Source organism: Camarhynchus parvulus, chromosome 14 (assembly GCF_901933205.1).
Source record: "Camarhynchus parvulus chromosome 14, STF_HiC, whole genome shotgun sequence".
Lineage (NCBI taxonomy): Eukaryota > Metazoa > Chordata > Aves > Passeriformes > Thraupidae > Camarhynchus > Camarhynchus parvulus.
In genome coordinates, this window is record NC_044584.1 from 4,460,268 (window position 1) to 4,485,920 (window position 25,653).

Genomic DNA, 25,653 nt, shown 5'->3' on the forward strand with positions numbered 1-25,653 from the left:
TGGGGAAAAGCTGTTTGCAAGGAAGGCCAGAGCCGGGATCAGGCCCAGAGGGTCGTGCCCTGCTGGGAACAGCCCGAAATCCCAGCAGGTGCCACCAGCAGCTCTGGCGTGGGGCTCACAGGGGCTCAGCGCACCCCCCAGTCCCACGAGGAGGAGGAGGAGAGAACTCCAGCTCCATTGCAGCACCACAGGATGGCCCAAGGTACTTTCAGGGTCAGAAGAGTAAAGCCAATTGCCCAGTTCCCAACTCACCAGTAAGGAATTTCTGATGAGGCCGGGGACCAAGGAGCTTTGAAAAGCAAATTAATGCCCCCAAATCTGCCATCTATTGCTGTCCTCCCGGAGCACTGCCCAATTTCCAGCTCCATGGAATCGAACTCGTGGCCAAAATTCAACTCTGCATTTATAAACGAGCTCATTTATCAAAGGTGACAGCCCTGAGAGCAGCCTGTGAGGCGGGAGAGGTGTGGGAAGTGTGGCTGCCCCTCCCTCCATCCACATCGAGGGGGCCCTGCAGCAGCCCCGGCCCCTCCGTCCCTGAGGGTGGCACCAGGCAGGGATGCTGGCACAGAATCACCGACTGCTGGGGAGGTTTGGCTCAGCAGGGACCCTAAAGCCCACCCAGTGCCACCCTCTGGGGCTCCTGTGCCCCTCGGTGCTGCCAGGGCATGGGGAACGATGCCCCAGTGCCCTGCTGAGCCTGGGCTCCCCACACACCCCACCCCGAGCTGCTCCTGCCCCCGTCACCTCCCTGGCTGTAAATCCACCATGACAACGTGTTCTCAGTGCCCCTGCAGCACTGGCAGCCTCAGGGACGGCCCCTGGGCAGTGCCAGGCACTGACAGCAGCACCAGGGCAGGGGACTGGGGTGGTTCTCACCCTCCTCCTGCCCCAGGGCCAGCAGAAACTCCCCAGGACCCCCGTGGGAGCAGCAGGAGGAGCCCGGGGCTGGCAGAGGCTCTGGGCTGGCACAGCCTGGGGTCCCCTCACGGGGAGGGGACACACAATGGTGTCACACTGAACCAATGCCTCACTGGGACAGGACACACAATGGTGTCACACTGAACCAATGCCTCACTGAGAGGGGACACACAATGGTGTCACACTGAACCAATGCCTCACTGGGACAGGACACACAATGGTGTCACACTGAACCAATGCCTCACTGGGACAGGACACACAATGGTGTCACACGGAACCAATGCCTCACTGGGACAGGACACACAATGGTGTCACACTGAACCAATGCCTCACTGGGACAGGACACACAATGGTGTCACACTGAACCAATGCCTCACGGTCCCAGAGACACACAATGGTGTCACACTGAACCAATGCCTCACTGGGACAGGACACACAATGGTGTCACACTGAACCAATGCCTCACTGTCCCAGAGACACACAATGGTGTCACACTGAACCAATGCCTCACTGTCCCAGAGACACACAATGGTGTCACACTGAACCAATGCCTCACTGGGACAGGACACACAATGGTGTCACACTGAACCAATGCCTCACTGTCCCAGAGACACACAATGGTGTCACACTGAACCAATGCCTCACTGTCCCAGAGACACACAATGGTGTCACACTGAACCAATGCCTCACTGGGACAGGACACACAATGGTGTCACACTGAACCAATGCCTCACTGAGAGGGGACACACAATGGTGTCACACTGAACCAATGCCTCACTGGGACAGGACACACAATGGTGTCACACTGAACCAATGCCTCACTGTCCCAGAGACACACAATGGTGTCACACTGAACCAATGCCTCACTGTCCCAGAGACACACAATGGTGTCACACTGAACCAATGCCTCACTGTCCCAGAGACACACAATGGTGTCACACTGAACCAATGCCTCACTGGGACAGGACACACAATGGTGTCACACTGAACCAATGCCTCACTGGGACAGGACACACAATGGTGTCACACTGAACCAGTGCCTCACTGGGACAGGACACACAATGGTGTCACACTGAACCAATGCCTCACTGGGACAGGACACACAATGGTGTCACACTGAACCAATGCCTCACTGAGAGGGGACACACAATGGTGTCACACTGAACCAATGCCTCACTGGGACAGGACACACAATGGTGTCACACTGAACCAGTGCCTCACTGGGACAGGACACACAATGGTGTCACACTGAACCAGTGCCTCACTGGGACAGGACACACAATGATGTCACACTGAACCAATGCCTCACTGGGGGGGACACACAATGATGTCACACTGAACCAATGCCTCACTGGGACAGGACACACAATGGTGTCACACTGAACCAATGCCTCACTGGGACAGGACACACAATGGTGTCACACGGAACCAATGCCTCACTGGGACAGGACACACAATGGTGTCACACTGAACCAATGCCTCACTGTCCCAGAGACACACAATGGTGTCACACTGAACCAATGCCTCACTGTCCCAGAGACACACAATGGTGTCACACTGAACCAATGCCTCACTGTCCCAGAGACACACAATGGTGTCACACTGAACCAATGCCTCACTGTCCCAGAGACACACAATGGTGTCACACTGAACCAATGCCTCACTGGGGGGGGACACACAATGGTGTCACACTGAACCAATGCCTCACTGTCCCAGAGACACACAATGGTGTCACACTGAACCAATGCCTCACTGGGACAGGACACACAATGGTGTCACACGGAACCAATGCCTCACTGGGACAGGACACACAATGGTGTCACACTGAACCAATGCCTCACTGGGACAGGACACACAATGGTGTCACACTGAACCAATGCCTCACTGGGACAGGACACACAATGGTGTCACACTGAACCAATGCCTCACTGTCCCAGAGACACACAATGGTGTCACACTGAACCAATGCCTCACTGGGACAGGACACACAATGGTGTCACACTGAACCAATGCCTCACTGGGACAGGACACACAATGGTGTCACACTGAACCAATGCCTCACTGGGACAGGACACACAATGGTGTCACACGGAACCAATGCCTCACTGGGACAGGACACACAATGGTGTCACACTGAACCAATGCCTCACTGTCCCAGAGACACACAATGGTGTCACACTGAACCAATGCCTCACTGGGACAGGACACACAATGGTGTCACACTGAACCAATGCCTCACTGGGACAGGACACACAATGGTGTCACACTGAACCAGTGCCTCACTGGGACAGGACACACAATGGTGTCACACTGAACCAATGTCTCACTGGGACAGGACACACAATGGTGTCACACTGAACCAATGCCTCACTGGGACAGGACACACAATGGTGTCACACTGAACCAATGCCTCACTGGGACAGGACACACAATGGTGTCACACTGAACCAATGCCTCACTGGGACAGGACACACAATGGTGTCACACTGAACCAGTGCCTCACTGGGACAGGACACACAATGGTGTCACACGGAACCAATGCCTCACTGGGACAGGACACACAATGGTGTCACACGGAACCAATGCCTCACTGGGACAGGACACACAATGGTGTCACACTGAACCAATGCCTCACTGGGACAGGACACACAATGGTGTCACACGGAACCAATGCCTCACTGGGACAGGACACACAATGGTGTCACACTGAACCAATGCCTCACTGGGACAGGACACACAATGGTGTCACACGGAACCAATGCCTCACTGGGGGGGGACACACAATGGTGTCACACTGAACCAATGCCTCACTGTCCCAGAGACACACAATGATGTCACACTGAACCAATGCCTCACTGGGACAGGACACACAATGGTGTCACACTGAACCAATGCCTCACTGTCCCAGAGACACACAATGGTGTCACACTGAACCAATGCCTCACTGGGACAGGACACACAATGGTGTCACACTGAACCAATGTCTCACTGTCCCAGAGACACACAATGATGTCACACTGAACCAATGCCTCACTGTCCCAGAGACACACAATGGTGTCACACTGAACCAATGCCACTCTGCTCCATGTGCCACTGTCCCAAAGCCAGCACAGCCCCAGGACACCAACGAGCAGCCCTCTGCTGTTTATCCTTCTCCTCTCTGAGGAGCAGGAGAAGCCGTCCTGGCCCTGCAGTTAATCAGTTTATGCCCTGAAGCATGAGATTTCATTACCTCATGTTATTATCTCAGCGTGCAGACCTCAGAATTTCATTAATGGGAATAATTTTATCTATTCGTTTAAAAAAACCGAAATGCTTCTGCTTGACCTTAAGAAACTTCCTGGCTTTTCAAGCAGAAATCAACAATGAAGTGAAGGAAAAAGGAAACGTGGAGCGGCACAGCAGCGATCCCTCACGGCAGGGGAGGAGTGCTCCTCGCCAGCACTTATGGCATTTATTTGACAGCTAAATCTGATGTAAAACAGTTTTATATCTCTCATATCCTGACAGTTTTGTGCATCATTAAGAAGCAGTAACATCATTATTAGCAGTGATGTGTAAGAATGTTATGATCGCATTTAAAGCGAGTCCTAAATCACTCTGGGCTCCAAGGAGATGCCACTGTGGGCTCAGCCATGGCCAGGGGGAGATGCTGGCAGGCCCTGGGCATGTCTGGGGTGGGGGGCTCAGGGGGGCAGTGCCCCGCTCTGCGCCCAGCATGGGGACACTGCTGCACTGCCACTGTCACCTCTCTGCCAGGGCAGGCGGAGCTGGGGGAACGATACCCGAATTCACTCTGCAAAGTTTGCAACAGCTTCTCAATAACGGCTCAGACGAAATCTCTGAATGACTCTGGCAGCTGTAACTGCAGAGCTGGGGAAGAGACAGCCACGTGTCCCCAAAAGGGGGGAGCACATCAGTCTGACACGCTCCCAGAGCACGGGGGGCAGGCCAGGAGCTCTCTGCGGCTCTGGCACCAGGGCAGGGCCCCTCCCCAGCCCCCAGGGGCAAGGAAAGGCAAGATTCATGCACTGGATAAGCAAAGCCCAGCAAGTGATTTCCTGGATCTGCCACGTGGGGTTCCCTTTGATGTGAAATGAAAAGAGAGCCCACCACAAACCGACCCCTGCCCACCGCAAACCCACCCCTGCCCACCGCAAACCCACCCCTGCCCACCGCAAACCCACCCCTGCCCACCACAAACCCACTGCCACCCACAACAAACCCACTGCCACCCACCACAAACCCACTGCCACCCACAACAAACCCAGTCCTGCCCACCACAAACCCACTGCCACCCACAACAAACCCACTGCCACCCACCACAAACCCACTGCCACCCACAACAAACCCAGTCCTGCCCACCACAAACCCACTGCCACCCACAACAAACCCACTGCCACCCACCACAAACCCAGTCCTGCCCACAGCAAACCCATCCTTGCCCCAATCTCCAGGCAGCTCCCATAGGCTGCCCCCTCCTCTCTGAGGCTGTTCTGAGCAGGAGGCTCTGCTTCCCTCTGCCCTCCAAAGGAAAAGGCCCTGGCACAGGGAAACTCTGGCTCTCACAGCCCTGGAGCAGCCTGGTCAAAGAGAAGCTGCTCCTGCCCATGGCAAGGGCTTGGAGCTGGATGGTCTTTAATAAAACCATTCTTTGGATTCCATGGATCTGCTAAAACCCTCCCAAAGCCTGGCTCCCTGCAAGGTCAGAGCTCCAGGCCCTCATCCCAGCCCATCACCTCTCCTGGCCCTTGATCCCACAGCTCCTGATGGGATTTTGGAGGGGAGGGAGCTTGGCCTGACCTGCAGCTCTCATGTTCCAACAGCACCAACAGCCAGGGCAGGAGCAGCCCCACGCCATCAGCACCCAGCCCTCTCATTAACACCCTGTGCGTTAAAACAGCTAATTAATGCTCTGGTAAGGATGTATTTGTGCATGCTCCTACAATGGGAAAGGCACAGCACTCATTACAGCTGCATCTGCCCGGCCGGTGATTGTTAATTAACGCACTTCCAGCTCGTTTATCTAATCAGCATAATTGGTTTCAGTTTTGGTCACTGTTTTCCCTCATCAGGTGGGTGAAGAGGGAGGCTCAGGGCTGGCAGGGGGGCTCGGCTGGGCAGGAACTGCTGGGAACACCGGGAACATGGGACAGGGACATCCCCGAGGGAGGGAAGGGGAGGAGAACAGGGCGTCCCCTGCCCCACAGACACACAGACAGACAGACAGACAGACACACACACAGGGCATCCTCTGCTCCACACAGACAGACAGACACACACAGGGCACCCTCTGCCCCACAGACACACAGACAGACAGACACACACAGGGCACCCTCTGCCCCACAGACACACGGACAGACAGACAGACACACAGACACACAGACACACACACAGGGCATCCTCTGCTCCACACAGACAGACAGACAGACAGACACACACACAGGGCGTCCTCTGCTCCACAGACACACAGACAGACAGACACACACAGGGCATCCTCTGCCTCACACACACACAGACAGGCAGGGCAAAGGCCACGCTGGAGACTGCCCAGTGCCCACAGCACGGACCCTGCAGCTCTCCTCACTGATCTCTGCACCCCTCTGGCCCTCTGCCCTGACCCCAGCTCCCCGAGATGCAGGTGCAGTGGGGTGCTGTGGCACAGGACAGCACAGCTGAGGTGGGGACAGCTGCTTCTGGTTGAGAGCCATGCACAGGGCCCTGCACACAGCTCCCAGCCTGGAGCAGCAGTGCGTTTAGTGCAGCCCAGCCCTCCCAGCCCTGCATTTCCCAGGCTCAGATACCCACAGCCCTTTGTACAACAGGCTCAGCACCACCTGCACTGCGACTCTGCCATTACAGAACTGTGCAAGGCCCCTGTGCCACGTTCATTTCCTGCATTTCCTACCTTGCTCCACAGCCTTTTGCCACTAATGAGGCACTTGCTCAAAGCCCAGAGCAGCACAGGGATGTGAGGGTGCATTTGCTCCTGTCCCACAGCAGCCAGGCAATGCCCTGCGTGTCTGTGTCCTGCACCAGGGCCAGAGACACATTCCACATTCTAAATATCGGGGGGAATTGTTCCCTGGCAGGGTGGGCAGGCCTGGCACAGGTGCCCAGAGCAGCTGGGGCTGCCCCTGGGTCGCTGGCAGTGCCCCAGGCCAGGCTGGACAGGGCTGGGAGCACCTGGGACAGTCAAAGGTCTCCGTGCCCACGAGCTTTGGAGGTGAATTTTAAGGTCCCTTCCGACCCAAACCATTGCAGGACTCGGTGATTCTGTGAAAAATCTGTGTTTTCCACCGGGAGGGACAGACCGGCTTTACAAAGAGAAGGGAAAACCCAGAGTAGGAGAGGAGGAAAGTGCAGAGCTGAAGAGCACTCGGCACACCCTGCGGATTTGTCAGCCCGACAGCGGAGCTGGGCTTGGCCGTGCCCGTGCTGCCGCCTGCAGGCACCGGGCGCCTTCCCGCGGCACAGCGGCTGCTCCGGCCGGCCCGGCTCCCCGGGGAGAGGGGAACAGGTCCCCGGCAGCAGCAGCAGCAGCTCCGTTTGCCCGAGCGGCAGGAGCAGGGCGGGCTCACGGCGCTGCCTCGCACCCCGCCGGGCTCAGGGGCTGCTCCATCCCACCTGCATCCCCCTGCATGCATCCCTCTGCATCTCCCTCATCCCCCTCATCCCTCCTGCATCCCCCTCCATCCTGCACAGAAACCCGCTGGGATTCCTGCAGGCAGCCTGCAAAGGGCATTCCCCACGTGCAATCTGCTCACGGCAGCCTGGCTCTGCCCCCGCCTGCAGCGCTCTCTGGTGTGCCCCTTGTGCCCCCTGTGCCCCCCAGGGTGGGTCCTGCAGGAATTGCTTGGGCTGGGAAATCCCCCTAAGTCCATCCAGTCCAGCCCCTGCTCCAGCACTGCCCAGGCCAGCACTGTCCCACGTCCCCAAGTGCCACATCCACGAGGCTTTTAACTCCCTCTGCGAGGAAATCCTTCCAAATATCCACCCTGAGCTGCCCTGGCCCAGCCTGAGGCCGTTCCCTGTGCTCCTGTCCCTGTTCCCTGGAGCACAGCCCGACCCCCCCGGCCGTGCCCTCCTGGCAGGAGCTGTGCAGAGCCACAAGGGCCCCTGAGCCTCCTTTGCTCCAGGCTGAGCCCCTTCCCAGCTCCTCAGGGATTCTCCAGCCCCTTCCCAGCTCCTCAGGGATTCTGCAGCCCCTTCCCAGCCCCGTTCCCTTCCCTGGCCCCGCTCCAGCCCCTCGCTGTCCCTGTTTGAGAGCCCAGAGCTGCCCCAGGGCTCCAGGAGGTTCCCCAGCAGTGCCAGCTCAGCGCTGGGTGGCTCCATCTCCCCAGGGCTGGGTGCCCACTGTGCTCTAGGGCCATCTGGGCTCCCCAGTGCCCAGCTCTCCCCTCCCAAAGCACTCCCACTCGGCTCTGGAGAGCTCAGCACGCTTCCCTTCCTTTCTGGAAAAGCCAACAGCTGACACGTTTGCACCAACACCTCCAGAACGGGCCAGAAATAACCCAGCCTTTCAAAGCCAGCTGGAGAGATGGAAATCCAGCTGCACAGAACGGGGCTGGGAGCTCCTCCCTGCCCCTGGGGCGGTGGGAACACAGCACCAGGGTGGGATCTGCACCCCACCGGCATCTGATGGAGGCTGGAGGGAACCACGGGCTCGTTAGGGCTGGAAAAGACCTCCAAGATCACTGAGATCTCCAAGATCACTGAATCCAACCTTCAGGAAGGTGCCTGGGAAGCAGGACTTGTGCAAACATAGTTCTGCCTGCTTCACTGAGGCTCTCCTTTAAGGACAAATGCAACAAAAAATAAATTATAAAGTCCTCCACAACTTCTTCCAGTTCCTCATTAACATTTTCAACAACTTGATATTTTTCCTGAGAACACTCCTGGTGGCTCTCCCAGGGGGACAAGCACAGGAACATGGCTCAGTGGTTTGTGAGGTGCTTGTGGGTCACGGGGAAGCGTTATCTCCTGGGAACTCAAAATCCAGGTGGCAAAAGCCTCTAGAGACGGGACAATCCTGTTCCCTGGCACAAACCACACCCTCCCGGGGGTCCTGCACATGCTGAAATTCTTCATCACTCAAAAACCGCCTGGAAAACTCTGTGCCTGGAAGTGCCATCACACACAGAGCCCTGGAGCTCTGCCAGAGGAGGCTGAAAGCCTTGGCCTGCCTTGCAGGGGCTGCTGGGCACTGGCAGCGGGCACTGGCTGCCCTTGGCACCCCCTGGCAGCACTGACAGCGGGCACTGGCTGCCCCTGACAGGCCATGGCAGCCCCTGACAAGCCATGGCAGCCCCTGGCACCCCTGGCAGCCCCGGCAGCACGTACCTACGACGGTGAGCACGTCCTTGTCGATGTCGGCGCGGATGTAGATGCGGCCCCGGCGCTCCGTGTGGTCGGTCCCGCACAGGCTGGGCACGTTCATCACACAGCGCTTGTGCACGTTCATCATGCAGGCTGGGGGACACAGGGCACACTCAGCACCCTGAGCAGGGCACGGGGACAGCCTGCCCCCCTCCCAAACCGGGCTGGTGTGAGGATTGAACGCAGGGCAGGTGGATCTGCAGGGGCAGCTGGAGATCCAGAGCCTGGGCTCAGGGACAACCCACAGGAACCCCCTGCCAGCAGCTCTGGGCCCTGCCCGACACACCCCAGAGGGCTTTGGGCCCTCACTCAGCTGCTTCAGTTCTGCTGACTCGTTAAAATTCTCTCCCCTCACCCCCGGGGGGCTCAGCTGGATCCAGCAGGAGCCAAAGAGGGGCACTAAAACCTACCCGAGTATCTGTACACCCAGGGAGAGGCACGGAGAGCTATCTATCTATAGAGATCCCTATATCAGTATTTACATTTTCCAGCAGCTCACTTCCCCTTGGCAGGGTTCCCAAGGTTCTAAGGAATAAGCTGTTCCCAGACAGCCAAGCTTCCCCATCCCTGAGCAGGGAGCAGCCGAGCTCGCACATGCTGCGTGTCCCAGTCCCCTTAAATAGGAACACACAGGATTAACTCGGAAAATTACCGATCCATCCCTTCCCTCTGCCGCCAGCCCCCGTGTTCTGCTCCCTGCGCAGCGATTCCCCCGCTGCAGCGCCGGGAGAGCGGCAGCGCCCGGCCACAGCCACAGGGTGTCACTCGGAGCCAGCCACGGAGAGCGGCGAGGCTGCGGGGGATGCGGGGCATGCAGGGCATGCAGGGGAGCACAGGATGCTGCCGGGGATGCAGGGCATGCGGGGGAGTGCGGGATGCTGCGGGGGATGCAGGGCAGGCTGGGGAGCACAGGATGCTGCGGGGGATGCAGGGGATGCAGGGCAGGCTGGGGAGCACAGGATGCTGCGGGGATGCTGCTGTGGGGGTGCTTGTGGAGAGCAGTTTGGGGGATACTGCCACACAGGGGGATGTGGGGGTGCTGCACAGGGGGATGTGGGGATGCTGCTGCAGAGGGATGGGGGAGCCTCCCCCAGGGCAGTGCCTTGCCCTCCCCTCTCCCTGCAGCAGCCCCGGGCACTGCCCGCACAGGGTGAGGAGGTGCCCGCTGGTGCCCCTCGGGCACTCAGAGCCCTGCAGCTCCACACTGCTGGCACTGGGCACGGGCTCTGGGCTGCAGCCCTGGATCTGGGGCTCTTGAGCCCCCTCCCATCAGTCACTTACTGTCACATTTCATCCCCTGGTGAATGAGCCCGTAGAGCAAGGACCCGCAGTGGTCACAGAAGGTGGGGCTGGAGTACGTGTGGATTTTGAATTTGTGTTTGCTCCGGGGGTCCTGGCAGGAAAACAAAGGACAAGGATTATGAACTTGCATCCCGTGTTGGCAAGGCAGCCCTGCTCTTCCCGTTCCAAGCGCCAGCTGGCTCTGGAGGTGCTGCTAATGGACTTCAGTCAACTGCCACCGACTCATGGGGACCTTTCCAGCAGCCACCAGGATCCAGCTTCATTCCTCTTCATCTGTGTTGCCATAACAATGGAAAAGCAATGCGCTGGCTTGGCTGGCGATTCACTGTTTTCCAATAACTCAGCCTTGGCATGGAAAGCACCAGGTGAAGGTGGTGGGTACGGACCAACAGAAGGGCTGGACAGTGCCCAGCTTCCACACAGAGCAGGAAAAGCCACCCGTGATTCCATCTAAATTAAACCTGCCCAGGGAACATCTCCCGTGCTCTGGTGCCAGCCCTCCCCTCACACTCCAGGCATTCAAGCTGCTTAGGGGATACTTTATTATTTTGAGGTTTTTTACAAGCAAGGGCAGATTTTTGCCCAGCAGCAGAGGGTGCAGACCCAGCAGAGCCCAGTTTATCCCTTGTGCAGCCACTGGGCAAACTCGTGGCCTCCAGCAAGGGTCTGCAGGAGTTAGAGCCAAACAAACCCAAATCATGGAATCAAAAACAAACCCAAATCATGGAATCAGAATGGGTTGGGAGGGAACTTAAATCCCACCCAGTGACACCCCTGCCATGGCAGGGACACCTCCCATTATCCCAGGCTGCTCCAAACCCTGTCCAGCCTGGCCTGGGCACTGCCAGGGATCCAGGGGCAGCCCCAGCTGCTCTGGGCACCTGTGCCAGAGAAAACTTCCAGAAGAAACAGCTTCTCCACAGGGAGCCAGAGCCAGCACTGAGGCAGAGCAGGGGTTTGGCCTTTCTTGGCGTGTTCTGTGCAAGAGAGGACATGGGACACAATGGTGGGGCTCAGGAGAGCCTGGAGCAGGGGCTGGCCAGGGGGAGCAGCACAGGCCAGGGGAAGGCTCCAGCAGGAGCAGCTTCATTTCAGCTCACGTTAATTGTTTAAGGGTTAGGGATGAGGCTCAGCTCCCAGCTCTGTCATTCGAGCTGAGCAGCTTTTTAATGGCCTGGAAAGCTGCCCAGGCATTAGCAGAGACACCTTTTCAGGGCACTGTGAGCAGAGTAAATAAATAAAGAGCGGAATCAGAAGCGAGATGTAACATCACCACCAATACATTCCATCCCCCTGAAATTAATTTCCCGGCACTGTTGCACTGGAGCCTCCAGCTGCACTAATCACCAGCATTCTGCTCTAGTGCTCAGCACCACAGAGAACCCCAATGGCACCCAGGAGGGGGAAACCAACAGAGCTCCCTTTAACGTGGTCTGTGCCGTGCCAGGGATCGGGCACAGGCTTCCGCCAGGGCACTGAAACTGGAAATATCTCACATTTGACCCCGAGGAAGCTGCCTGCAGACACAGCTCCCAGCAGGGAAGGCTGAGGGGACAAGGGGTCACAATCACCCTGTGCTCTGCCAGGTCACAAACCTGCGCTCTGGCCACCCCAAGCAGCCAGTCCTGCCAGTGGCTCTGCAGGTCTGAGAGCCTTTGCTTTCCTCAGACATTTACAGGAGAGCAGAGAATTGAAGCCTGGATTTTAGGCTGGAACAGGAGGTGGGGGGAGTTTCCCCCCATGAAACTCGGGGCAGGCAGCCAGGACTCAACCTTGAGATGGTGTGGAAAGTTCCATCCCAGCCCATGCTGTGATCCTGATTGTCCTGCAGTGTCCTGGGAGACAGGAGCCCCCTGGCACAGCACAGCACCCGTGCACCGGGCAGACAGGTGGGGCAGGGCACACGGGGGACACGTGCCAGCACATGCCACCCAAGGGATCACCCCTGAGCTGCTGCACTCCCTTCCAGGAACAGAGACTCCTGCTCAGGCAAGCCAGAGCATCAGTCATTCATAAAAAACACCAGCTCTGTGCAGAAGGAGGCAATTCCCACTCCATGAGAAGGATGCTGAATTGCCACCGGCACCCAGAGTTCGAGAAGCCAGAGCTGGAAAAGCAAAGAGTCAGAGCAGGGCTGGGCTCCCCAAAGCAGGGCTGGGCTCCCCAAAACAGGGCTGGGCTCCCCAAAGCAGGGCTGGGCTCCCCCAAAACAGGGCTGGGCTCCCCAAAGCAGGGCTGGGCTCCCCCAAAGCAGACAGGGCTGGGCTCCCCAAAGCAGGGCTGGGCTCCCCAAAGCAGCCCCCCAGCCCCAAGCAGGGTTTCCCCTCCTGCTCCCAGCCCTGCTCTGAGACCCTCCCAGGCACAGGGGCACAGCCAGAGGCTGTGATGGAGCAGCCAGGGCTGCAGAGGAAGAGAGGGGCTCGTGTCACCTTGGGCAGCGCCTCAGAAAGCGCCAGAACGTGGCAATTGTGGGGCTCATCGCTGAGCAGGGCTGAAGTGGCTGCACAGAGACTATTTTTGTACCACGGAGACAGGACTGACGAGAACACTGCGTATGCAGATGCTGAGACTTAAAACAAGAATGGTTAAAAAGAAGTTTGCCAAGAAAAGAAAAAGGCTCCTCTCCTCCCCCACCAGAGCTGAGCCAGCCTGAGGAACGGGGCAGGAACAGATTTCTGTGGAGCAGAGCTGCAAAATGCCATGAGCAGAGCCCGTGCATGGAGAGGCCCTTCCCTTCCCTTCCCTGTCAGGGCCAGCCCCCCTGCAATATCCCAGCCCTGACTCATTGCATCTGAAGTTTCTCCTGTTTCCATGTCTAAATAAGAATAAAATCCCTCCCTGTGAGGGGGCAGGCCCTGGCACAGTCCCAGGCCAGGCTGGATGGGGCTGGGGACAGTGGAAAGTGACAGTGGAAGGTGACAGTGCCACCATTCTCACAGAGCCCTGGAGCTCCAAATCTCCTGCAGCAGAGCCTCAGGAAGGGGCAGCTGGACCCACATCGACAGCCAGGGGTGTTTGAAACCTCTGCACCCACGTTTGCTGCATTTGACAGAACACAGAGCCTTGCCTTCAGGATTAGGGGCTGCTGCCCTCCCCGTCTCATTGTAAAGAAAGCTTTAAATTATCTCTGCTGAAGAAGAATTAGCACAGTTCATGGGAAGAGACCATTTTAAAGTGAATTTCATAGTGATTTAAACAGCATAACAGCAAATACAACACAGCCACAGCTTACTGCCTGCGCTCAGCAAACCCTGGCAGGGACATAAACCCAAAACCTCCCGTTTGATGCCCACATCTCCCATGTGGAGAATCCCCTGGGTGTGCAGGGAACAGCTCCCAGCAGACAGAAGTGGTCTGGCTTGCCTTGCAGGGGAAGCACGGATGGCAGGGGGCTGGGGCAGGCGAGGGCACAGGCCCCACCATCCCCTCTGGGCCGGGCTCACAGAGCCTGCCCAGCCCCAGGCCAGCGAGGGAAGGGCTGCTCAGGCCCTGGGCTGAGGCCACGGCAGCCTGGCAGGAGGAACAGGGGCTCCGTGGGGCTGGGCCAGCAGCAGAAGGCGCTGGGAGGGAGCAAGGCTGAGACATCTTCATCCCACGGGAGCTGCCAGCGGCAGCAGGCGCCTGCTCCAGGGGCAGATGGCACAGCAGAGGGCCGGAGGAGTTAATTAGCAGGACAACAGAAAGCAGCAAGGCGCAGGGAGGCTGTGAGGATTTGCCAAAATGCTGGCCAGGGCAGCCCAGAAGGACAGGAGCTGGGAGCAGGGATCCAGAATGACAGGAGCTGGGATCCAAAGGAGCTGGGAGCAGGGATCCAAAGGAGCTGGGAGCAGGGATCCAGAAGGAGCTGGGAGCAGGGATCCAGAATGACAGGAGCAGGGATCCAGGAGCTGGGAGCAGGGATCCAAAGGACAGGAGCTGGGATCCAAAGGAGCTGGGAGCAGGGATCCAAAGGAGCTGGGATCCAAAGGAGCTGGGAGCAGGGATCCAAAGGAGCTGGGAGCAGGGATCCAGAAGGACAGGAGCTGGGAGCAGGGAGCAGGGATTGGGGTCCTGCGCTCAGGGACAGCACTGGTGTGAGAGAGGGCCTGGGGGCACAGCTTGGGGGAGCCCTTTCCATGGAGAAATCCCTCCTGGAATCCTCCCTGAGCTCCTCTCCCCAAGCCACAATTGGGGACAATTTACACACAAAACTGAAATGTAGCTACACTGGCCCCTTACCTTCCCAGAGCAACTCTGATGTTTATTAACACATCCTGATTAGATAACCTTTAGCAGGATCATGCAAAGAAGGTCATTTTAATGATTATTTTCTCTACAATTTAAATAATTATGCATTCTACTAATAGCTCCAGCTATAATTAGGTTTGCCAACTGGAATGCATTACCCAGGCTGACTCTGGGTCCTGGGGCCCTCGCTGTGGTCAGTCACGCACAGGGAGGGGGCTGGGGGCTCTCAGCCCCTCCTCAGCAGCTCTCCCTCCTCCAGGAGGGACCCCGGGCACACAGGACACCAGTGAGGAGCCCAAGGCCTGCCCTGCCTGCAGAGCTGTGCAGCACAAACACGGCCCCGTGTCTGCAGCACCGCTGGTTCCAGCCACTGCTTCACTCCCTGCTGCAAGAAGCAATTAATCTTTCATTTTTTTTCCTGCTTGGAGACACTAGCATGTGTAATTAGTGCTCTCTCCCAGATGGAAGCTCCTGCTCGGCAGCCTTGCCAAGGTTAAACACACAGCCACACTCCCACTCTGCTCGAGGAGGCTCAAACACAGCCAGATCAAACAGAAACAGCCCCAAGTGGGAGCACAGACAGGGACTCTGACATTTCCCTGTCTCCAGGGCTCTGCTCTGCTCCCCCCAGGCTCTCTGTGCACACACCAACCTCCATCCCCTCCTGAGCTTCCAGGGCACAGCTCCAGGCCAGTAATTAGAATTACCCAGCTGCTAAACTGGAAACTTTCGTGCGGACCACAAGCACTGCACAGGTACAAAATGGTTTTCTCAATTCTCCAGGACTATGAAGACACAGAGCTCAAGGAGCGAAGTTAGAAGATATTTTGCTTTAGACACATTTTTATCCTTGGCTCCAGGTCTAGGCCATGGGGAAGAGCAGCTCTGGGCTGGCAGCAAAGCCCCAGCCAGGCTGCAGCATCCCTGCCCTGCTCAGCAGAACCACTGTGAGGTTTGACACCTGCAATAAAATAATCTCCTTTCTGTGGGGCTCACTGCAGATTCATACTCATGAAGATTTACCAATAACCACCCCAGTGAGCAGCAGAGCCTGATGGCACCAGGTCTGCCCCCAGTGCAGGTGGCTCTGGATCCTCACTGTGGGAAGCAGCTCTTCCTCTCCTGCTTCAAAGCTCCTTTAGGATTATATGATCATATAATTACAAATATGCTATATTATGGATATAATGATGCTGCTGGAAGAGCAAGACTGGCAGTGCAGCAGGAGGGAAGCTTGCCCTGCCTGCATCTCCCAGTGACACCCTCTGGCAGAGGGGCAGGGACAGACCTGAGGGGCTCTGGCCGCCTTTGCCGAAGAGAGAAAAAAGGAAAAGGAAAAGGAAAAGGGAAAGGAAAAGGGAAAGGACAAAAAAAGCAATAAAAGGGCCATTGTCTCCCTGCCTTAGTCCCAAGAACTGCATTCCATCTTTGTTCTCAGAAGTGATGTATTAGAAGACTTAAGGAGCAGTGCTGGGCAGCTGTTACCTGCCTGGCGCCCGTGCCACAGTGCCACGGCTGCCCCAGGGACAGCAGCGAGTGGCACGGAGGGGACCCGGGGCCTTTAGAGCAGCCCAGGCCCAGCCGCAGCCCTCGCTCCGGGCAGGCAGCCCCCTGCCCACGCCCCCCAGCACTGCCTGTCCCTGGCACCGGGAGCCCCCAGGGGCTCCTGTCCCCGGCTGGGTGACAGCAGGGCCACCCTGCGCCCCTCCTGGCCTGGTGGCACTGGTGCAGGGAGGGCTGTGGGTGCCCCTGGGGAGGTGCACACACAGCAGGGCTCAGGAGGGGCACAGCCACCAGAACAAACCCCTCCAGCCGCTGCTGCCCCCCGAGCCTCAGCCCCCGAGGCCTCTCCTCTGTCCCTGGCAGGGCCCAGCCCCATTCTGGGACACCAGGCGAGTGGAGCCTCCACCTCCCGCAGCCTGCTACGCCGCCTGCTCCCACCGCTTCTATTTTTAAGGGTGAGAGCTGTGGTGCTCTGTCGTTTCCCCAATTCGAGCTCCTCTCTCCCAGCAGTTCCCCAAATTAGCCAGTTTCCACGGAAAAACCCAGAACCTGCCAGACAGACCTGAGTGCTGCTGGCACAGTGGGCTCCCAGCTCCGCTGCCCCCAAGCCAGGGGATCCACAGCGAGAGAAATCCTGGGGGAAACCAGGCTGGGACTCAGCTGGCAGGGCTGGGGGGTTTGTGACACAAGGGAGAGAAGGACATCGGGGCAGGGCTGCAGGCTCAGCCCCAAAGGGAAATCTCTGCCTCCCCATGTTCCCTCTGCTCTGCTGAGCACAAGTTCCTGCGTGGTTTGAGTGTTTAAAGTATCCAGAAACCCGTGAGAGTCCCCACAACTACAGAATCCCAGTCCCTGAAGGGCTTTAAAGGCCATTTGGATGTGGCATGGGGGAGGTGGGGCAGTGGCGGCCTTGGACGTGCTGGGGAATGGTTGGACTTGATGATTCTTGGAGGCTTTTCCAACCTACACCATCCCATAAACTGAGAAACAGCAACCCTGGGGTGCCCTCAGCCCAGGGAATGGAGCAGCATCTCCTGCAGGTGCTGCCAGCCCAGGGAGTGGAGCAGCATCTCCTGCAGGTGCTGCCAGCCCAGGGAATGGAGCAGCATCTCCTGCAGGTGCTGCCAGCCCAGGGAATGGAGCAGCATCTCCTGCAGGTGCTGCCAGCCCAGGGAATGGAGCAGCATCTCCTGCAGGTGCTGCCAGCCCAGGGAATGGAGCAGCATCTCCTGCAGGTGCTGCCAGCCCAGCAAGCCCAGCCCAGCCCAGGACCTGTACTTACATCCGAGGCAGGGCCCTTGTCAGCCCCGGGGCAGGAGAAGGTGACGAATTCATGGCACCTCTTGTGCACCACGAAGCAGCAAACTGCAAAGAGAGCACAGGGACAGGGTCAGGGCATGGCACCATGGCAGCCAAGAGGCACCAAAACAAACCACAGCCATGTGAGAGCCAAGAGGCACCAAAACAAACCACAGCCATGTGAGAGCCAAGAGGCACCAAAACAAACCACAGCCACACGGATTTCTGAGCAGTTCCAGGAGGGTTTTCAAGCAAACCCCTGGCAGGTTTTGAAACCTTATGGAATATCCCCAGGCCTTTTGGTAAAACAGCAGAACCAAGTGTCGGGTGCACGTCAGAGGAGGGCTGAGAACAATTCTGTTCCCTGAGCTCATTGTCACCCGTGGCACACGCTCTGAGGTCACTGCTGGGAATAAAAAGAGGGAGAATCTGGCACTGGCAGGATCTGAGCTGAAAAGTGCATGTGGCCAAAAATGGAAGATTGTACCCAAGGGAACAGGTGGGCAATCTTCCTCCCACAGCTCTGCTTCTCTCCAGCATCTCCCCAGCCTCCGTTTGCCAGACCAGAAGACACGCACGTCTTCCTCCCCTCACACACGTCAGTGCCAGCCTTGCCCTTTGGGAGAGGGAAACCAATCCCCACTGCCACTGCCCGGGCTCCCAGGAGAAGAATCCAGAGCTAAACCCCATCCCCACAACCACCAAACCCTGTCAGCACGTGCCCTCCTGAAGCTGCCAGCGCTGTCTCTGCAGTTTGTGCAGCCAAGGCTCTGTATTTCAAGGCTGGATTTTCCCCCAAATGCCAAACAAGCACCTCACCTTTGGTGACAGACCCTAGAGAATCATTTGTCACTGTAGGTAACCCCAGCTGATGGCCCAGACCCTCCTTAAGGGTCTCAGCCCCTCTGGCCCTGCAGCTGGAGGTGGCAGCACTGCTGGGCTGGGCAGCAGAGGCAGCAGCTCACAGCCACGTCACCTGTGTCACCTGCTGGCTGCCAGGGCTGGCCTGGCCACCCACGGTCTGCATCCAGCCCCAGGGAGGCTCAGCCCTGAGCATTCCTGCCATGCCTGCCCCACAGGATGAGACCTCAGCCCCAGGGCCCAAAGGGAGCCCAGGGAACCAGCCCTGGTTCAGAGGGGAGCACCCATCCCTGCCATGCCTGCCCCACAGGATTAAACCTCAGCCCCAGGGCCCAAAGGGAGCCCAGGGAACCAGCCCTGGTTCTGAGGGCAGCCCAGGCACCACGCTCTGCCTGCCCCAGGGCTCTCCCATCTACCCCATCCTTTCCCAGAGCTGCAGTTACACTGAATAAAAGCCTCTGCAGGATGAGGAGCAGGGACTGAGCTTTGGAGACAGAGCACAGGAACCAAACTGAGCTGGGCAAGAACAGAGCAGGCTCCAGCTGCAGCAACATGGGGTTTTTCCTAAGGAACAAGGAAAAGGCAAGTGACATCAGCCATGAACCTCACAATCCTCTCTTTGTGCCCTGCCACATCCAGCTGTAAATTCATTTTCCTTTTCACATTTTCCATTGTGAACAAAAACAAACCCAGAAGGTTTTAGAGGCAGAACAGCTGCCAAGAGCTCTCTCCTCGCAGGACCTCTCACTTGCTTTTCTGAGTCAAACAAACAAACATTTTCTTGAAAGCGTTGCTCACCATTTCTGTCATTTGTATATGGAGACAGAAGCCTCTGGGAAGCAGGAAGGAAGGAATTAGGACTCTATTAGCAGGGATTTCTCCTGAAGTGTGTGTACAAGCTCAGAGAGCTCCGTGACACCCCGAGCACGGGCTCTGCTGGGCTGGGCTCTGCTGGGAGCCCCCAGTGCAGCTGGGGCCATTCCAGCCCTGCAGGGAAACCAGAGGCCACCAGGCTGGACCTGCCATGGAATGCTCTGGGTGGGAAGGGACCTCAAAGGCCATGGCAGTGTCCCAGGCCAGGCTGGACAGGGCTTGGGACAGTGGGACGTGTCCCTGCCATGGCAGGGGTGGCACTGGGTGGGCTTTGAGGGCCCTTCCCACCCAAAGCATTCCAGGATTCTGTGATTCTAACCTGTGCAAGGGTAATTCACTGGAAGCTGGGCGAGCAGAGCACCTCCCTGCACGTGCAGGGCAAGGCAGAGCTCTGTGCCCCAGCAGCACTGGGGGCTCCACAGGCCTTGGCAGCTCCACTGGAACCCTGCCCAGGGCCCAGGTGAGTGCTCCTGCCATGCACAAGGGAAACAGGGTGAGTCAGGAGCAGGATCTCAGGGCACCAATCCTGTCCCAGCTCCCAGGACCTGCCCAGTGGGTGTGAGGAGGCTGCAGAGATCTCCCCACCCGTGTCCTCCTGCTGCCATCACACTCCAGCAGCTTCAGCCCATGTCTTTGTCAGCTTAGAAACCCCAGCACGAGCAGCAGCTTTCCCAGGTCGCTAATTAGACAGTTAATTTGTAAATCTTATTATTTGGGTAATAAAGTTATCAAATCCCACTGGCTGGCTACAAACATCCCGAGCCGTTTGTACACAACGAGAATGAAAGATTGACCTTTCCCATTCCTTACTGCATAGCACAGGAGGGTTTCCTGGCCCTGAACTCTCCTTCAGGGCCAGCTCCACTGCAGGGCTCTGGGGAGACATCCCTGTCCTGGGAGGAGGGCAGGACACAAACCCTGAGCCCAGAACTCTGCACAGCCTCAGGAGATTTGCTGGGATGCACATTTTCCACTGCAGCCCCAGCACAGCGTCTCAGCCCTGAAAATATTTGCACCAAAACATCAGGGCAAGATGACACACCTCTGTTCCCTGGGATCCTGACACAGTCCTGCGAGGAAGGATCTCCTGGAAGGCTGGGTTTGACAGCTAAGAAACCACAACAGCAGCAGGGCATTCTCAAACCCTAGGAAACGTCTTATTGTGGAGGATGAAAAGAGAGAAAATGCTAGAAAATGCTAACACAGTATTGCTTAAATATATATATATACACACACACACACAGAGAAAGGCGTCTTGGCTTAAACCACTGCTCACAAACCCTCCACAAAAACCATCAAGCATTTCCCTGCTGATTTCCTACCGATTCCAGGAGCTGCCAATCAGAGGAACCACACCAAAACGTGTTCCAGGCATTTGAAGGCTGCAGAACACACGTCTGGCTGCAGCTGCAGCTCCAGCAGGGCAGGGCTGGCCCTGGGAAGGGAGCAGCAGAGCTGCCCCAGCTGCAGCTGCCCAGGGCCAGGGGTGTCCCTGGGGTGCGGGGGCCAGGCCGTGCAGGGATGCAGGGATGCAGGCTGTACAGGGATGCAGTGATGCAGGGGCCAGGCTGTGCAGGGATGCAGTGATGCAGGGGCCAGGCTGTGCAGGGATGCAGTGATGCAGGGGCCAGGCTGTGCAGGGATGCAGGGATGCAGGCTGTGCAGGGATGCAGGGATGCAGGCTGTACAGAGATGCAGGCTGTGCAGGGATGCAGGGATGCAGGGATGCAGGGGCCAGGCTGTGCAGGGATGCAGGGATGCAGGCTGTACAGAGATGCAGGCTGTGCAGGGATGCAGGGATGCACTGATGCAGGGGCCAGGCTGTGCAGGGATGCAGGGGCCAGGCTGTGCAGTGATGCAGGGGCCAGGCTGTGCAGGGATGCAGGCTGTGCAGGGATGCAGAGGCCAGGCTGTGCAGGGATGCAGGCTGTGCAGGGATGCAGGGATGCAGTGATGCAGGGGCCAGGCTGTGCAGGGATGCAGAGGCCAGGCTGTGCAGGGATGCAGGGATGCAGAGGCCAGGCTGTGCAGGGATGCAGGCTGTGCAGGGATGCAGAGGCCAGGCTGTGCAGGGATGCAGGGGCCAGGCTGTGCAGGAATGCAGGGGCCAGGCTGTGCAGGAATGCAGGGGCCAGGCTGTGCAGGGATGCAGGGGCCAGGCTGTGCAGGGATGCAGGGGCCAGGCTGTGCAGGGATGCAGGGGCCAGGCTGTGCAGGGATGCAGGGGCCAGGCTGTGCAGGGATGCAGGGGCCAGGCTGTGCAGGGATGCAGGGATGCAGGCTGTGCAGGGATGCAGGGATGCAGGGGCCAGGCTGTGCAGGGATGCAGGCTGTGCAGGGATGCAGGGATGCAGGGGCCAGGCTGTGCAGGAATGCAGGGGCCGTGTGCAGGGATGCAGGCAGGCTGTGCAGGGTGCAGCAGGCTTGCAGGGTGCAGGTGTCAGGGGCGGGCCAGGCTGTGCAGGGATGCAGCCCTGAGCAGCAGCTGCTGCATGCCTTAGAACCCTGCTGTCAATTCCTGCAGCAGCTGCAGCTGAAGGAGCAGCAGTGCCAGCCCAGGCTGCACATGGTCCTTGCTCCTGCAGGACGTTCCCTCCTCTCCTGTTTCCGCCCTGTGAACAGGCTCAGGAGCGTTCCCTGCCACCCCTCACCTCACACACTCCCTCTCCCCTCACACTTTGCCCAAAGATTTGCCCTCAGAATACAAAACCCCTCCTAGGCTGGGGTTTGTGCCCAGGACAAGCCCTAAGAGCTCTTTGTCTGAGCTCCAAGCTGCTCACACAGGCACCAGGCCACCCTGGGAGCCAGCCCAGCACGGGCACAGGTATCCCAGCAATGGGAAAGGCTCAAAGCAGCGCTTCCCTGGCAAACCCCTGAGGCTGCTGAGCCCATCCTGAAGGGCACAAACCCCATGGCAGCCCTGGCACACAGGGGAGGAGCAGGGTGACAAATGCCCTGGCACACAGGGGAGGAGCAGGGTGACAAAAGCCCTGGCACACAGGGGAGGAGCAGGGTGACAAATGCCCTGGCACACAGGGGAGGAGCAGGGTGACAAATGCCCTGGCACACAGGGGAGGAGCAGGGTGACAAATGCCCCGGTGCCCTGCTGGCTCCCAGCTGGCACAGGAGGGGGATTGGCCCCATCTCCCACATGGAATACCCTCATCTGCAGAGGGCACCCAGCCCTGCCAAGCAGCTCCCTGCAGGGGTGAGCCCTGCCTTGCTCCAGCTCCATTTGGTGCTCTAATTGCATTGCATGAACGCCTTGTCCCAATGTTCTGGAGAAGGGAATCATCAATTTCCCCCAGTGCTTTGCTGAATGAATAATTCAGGGCCGTCACCTCTGGTGGCTCCTGAGCCCAGCCCTTCCCAGAACACACATCCCCAGCAAAGGGAAGCCTCTGTTCCTCTCCTCGGGCCAGGGAGAGCTCTGGAAGCACCGGGATCAGCCGCGGATACAGCATGTCAAGTGAGGGAGACAGATGGAGAGTTAACAGAGACAGAAGAAGGTTCAAGCAAGATTCATCTGAAAATCAAAGCCAGGGAGGAGTTCAAGCATCCCCAGGGAGCTGCTGGAGCTTTGGCAGATGGCTCCAATACCAGGGAAGCTCAGAGATTATTTCGAGCACATCTCAGTGTGTGGCTGCTCCCTTCCAACCTGTGGATATTCTCATTTGGATAACGACTCCTCTTCCCAAGGAACAACAGCTTTAGGAAACAGCTTGGAATTCAGATTAGCAAAACTGAAGGAAACAAAATAACACCAAAAAAAAGAGAGAAAAGGACTTTTTAGGGGAGCTTTGTGCTGCTCCACCTACGCCGGGCAAACCCCCGGGGTCAGAGGCACCACCCGGCCCCGGCGAGGCACCAAAATGTGCCCCAGGCAGAGCTGCCCACGGCTTTCCTTTCCATGCTAAAAAATCACACTCACGACATCAAACAGAGGCAGTGAAGCATGGTAATCATCAAATAAGGGGAGAGAAGGGCTCCAGGAGGGGAAGTCCTGAATTTCTGACAGCGCTTTACAGCTTTTAATCACTTAGAGCACACAGAGAGAGAAGCTGAGCTAAAATTTGTGCTCTTTGGATTTAATCCCCAGCTTTGGTTAAAAGCTTTCTGGGGTTCTTACAGCACAGCAATCGTCAGCTCCTCAGACCTGAGCTGTTTTCCCACTGTCAGCTCCAGTGAAATCCCAGCTGTGATCCTCGGGGATCTCTGGGCAGCACCAGGAACAGCTCCAGGGCTGGTGGGGGACATGGGGCCGGTCCGGGATCGTGTACCGGGTGCTCCTTGGTGGGGACAAAGGCAGGGATGTCACCAGGGGCCCTGGGATGTCACCAGGGGCCCGGGGGTGTCACCATCAACGCCAAGCTGCAGCAGAGCTGGGCAACAGTGGCACCTGCAGCTTCTGGGGTAAGCCCTGGCCAGCAGAGCTGCTGTGAATCCAGCGTTCCCAGTGTTCCCAACACCAGCCCAGCACTGGGCAGGAGGAGCAGGAAGGCTGCTGTGCCTCTGCTTCCTAAAGGGAACTCTTTACCTCCCCTCCTTTTTCACTGGAAGGGGCTGAGTATTTTGGGCCCAGCCACGTGCTTTCAGAAGGACTTCATGAACAAAACACCCCGAGCCGCCTGCAGTTTTCCATGAAATACCAGAATGAAGTGACAACATCCTCTGCATGACAATGAACGCGCTGGAGCCAGCGGGATGAGCGGCATCAATCATCCCCGGCAGGGGAACGGGAGTGGGTGGGACGGGACCATGGCAGCGGCAGAGCCGGGATGGGGAGAGATCATCCTCAGTGTGCAGAGAGATCTTCATCGTGCACAGAGAGACCCTCAACCTGCACAGAGAGACCCTCACTATGCACAGAGAGACCCTCACTATGCACAGAGAGACCCTCAGCCTGCACACAGAGACCCTCAACCTGCACACAGAGACCCTCACTATGCACAGAGAGACCCTCACTATGCACAGAGAGACCCTCACCCTGCACACAGAGACCCTCACTATGCACAGAGAGACCCTCACCCTGCACACAGACCCTCACTATGCACAGAGAGACCCTCACTATGCACAGAGACCGACCCTCACCCTGCACAGAGAGATCCTCAGCCTGCAGCAGCCAGAGCCACTGCAGGGACAGGGACAGGCTGCAGGGCACAGGGGTTGCCCCGGGCTGGCCCAGGTTCTGTGGCTCCTGCTGGCACAGGAACCTGTGCCACGTTTGGCTGTGGCTCCTCCGCCCAGGGCGTGGCACAAGTCCAGCTCCTGCTTCCTCTCCAAATTGTTTGGGTCCAAAAAAGCTGCTTGGGAGCAGCAGGCAGAGCATCCCAGCATGCACAGGCAGCCTGGGGGAACAGCTCTTGGCCTGCCCTGTGCCTGTCCCTGTTGGTATCTTATTGCAAAAGCCCCATACCTTGTCAGTGATTTCTCATGGGCAGCTCTTCACAGCACTGACTCCTTCTTCTTCCCTGCACAACCAACAGACTCCAACCCATCTCCTCACCCAGCCAACCCACTCTTCTATAGCACTCATCATTATTAAGCACAGCTGTAACTTGTTAAAAACAAGCCTGTTCCTAATCTTTAGTAATTAGTACAACTGCAACTCCTCAAGTGTGAAACCACCCTCTGCACTATTTCCTTACATTCTATCCCTGCACATGTCCCCAGACCCTGCAGTGCCCGGCCCAGTCCCAGCACAGGGAGCCATGGAGAGAGCACCAGCACTCAGAGGGGCTGTGCAGGGCGGCGGTGGCCCCAGGGCATGCAGGCACCACTCACCCACTCCCGAACCCTCCAGGCCTGTGCCCCCAGCACAGAGGCAGGGCTGGGGCAGCTCCAGGCCAGGAGCAGGCGCTGTTCCCCTGCAGGCTCCTCTGTCCCTGCCCGGGGCAGCTCAGCTCCCACCCCACAGGAGCCCTGCAGGAACAGGAGGGGAAGGAGCTTGCCCCAGTCCCTCACCACAGCCAGCTCACACTGCAGCAGCAGCACTATCAGGGAGGATTTCGAGCTGGAGTTTGGTTCTTTCCATGCTACCAATCCCTCCTAACTCGTTCCTAAAAGCCTGGCTTACGAGCCCTGTGATCCGAGGGGTCGGCAGGGTGAGAGGGACACGCTGGGCTGGAGGGGACAGCCCCACACCTGGGGCCAGCACGGCCAGGGCAGGCAGGGACACTGGTGATGGGGGAGGAGGAGCAGCCAGGGGCTGGCCAAGGTCAGGCAGAGGCGAAGGCCCTGAGATGCAGAACTGATGGACAGGCTGGGTTTGTACCTCACACAAGTGGG

The 25,653-nt window shown here is 58.0% G+C and overlaps 1 protein-coding gene across 2 annotated transcripts in view; it reads right to left on the reverse strand.

Moving 5' to 3' along the window:
• PRKCB (protein kinase C beta) overlaps window positions 1-25,653 on the reverse strand; it is a 95,769-nt gene that overhangs the window by 35,818 nt on the left and 34,298 nt on the right. For both annotated transcript variants that reach the window (XM_030958277.1, XM_030958276.1), the window contains exons 3-5: window positions 17,615-17,697; window positions 10,582-10,693; window positions 9,265-9,393 (exon numbers count right to left, since the gene is read on the reverse strand). In XM_030958277.1, the coding sequence (XP_030814137.1) occupies window positions 9,265-9,393; window positions 10,582-10,693; window positions 17,615-17,697 (324 nt within the window). The remainder of the gene's footprint in view (window positions 1-9,264; window positions 9,394-10,581; window positions 10,694-17,614; window positions 17,698-25,653) is intronic.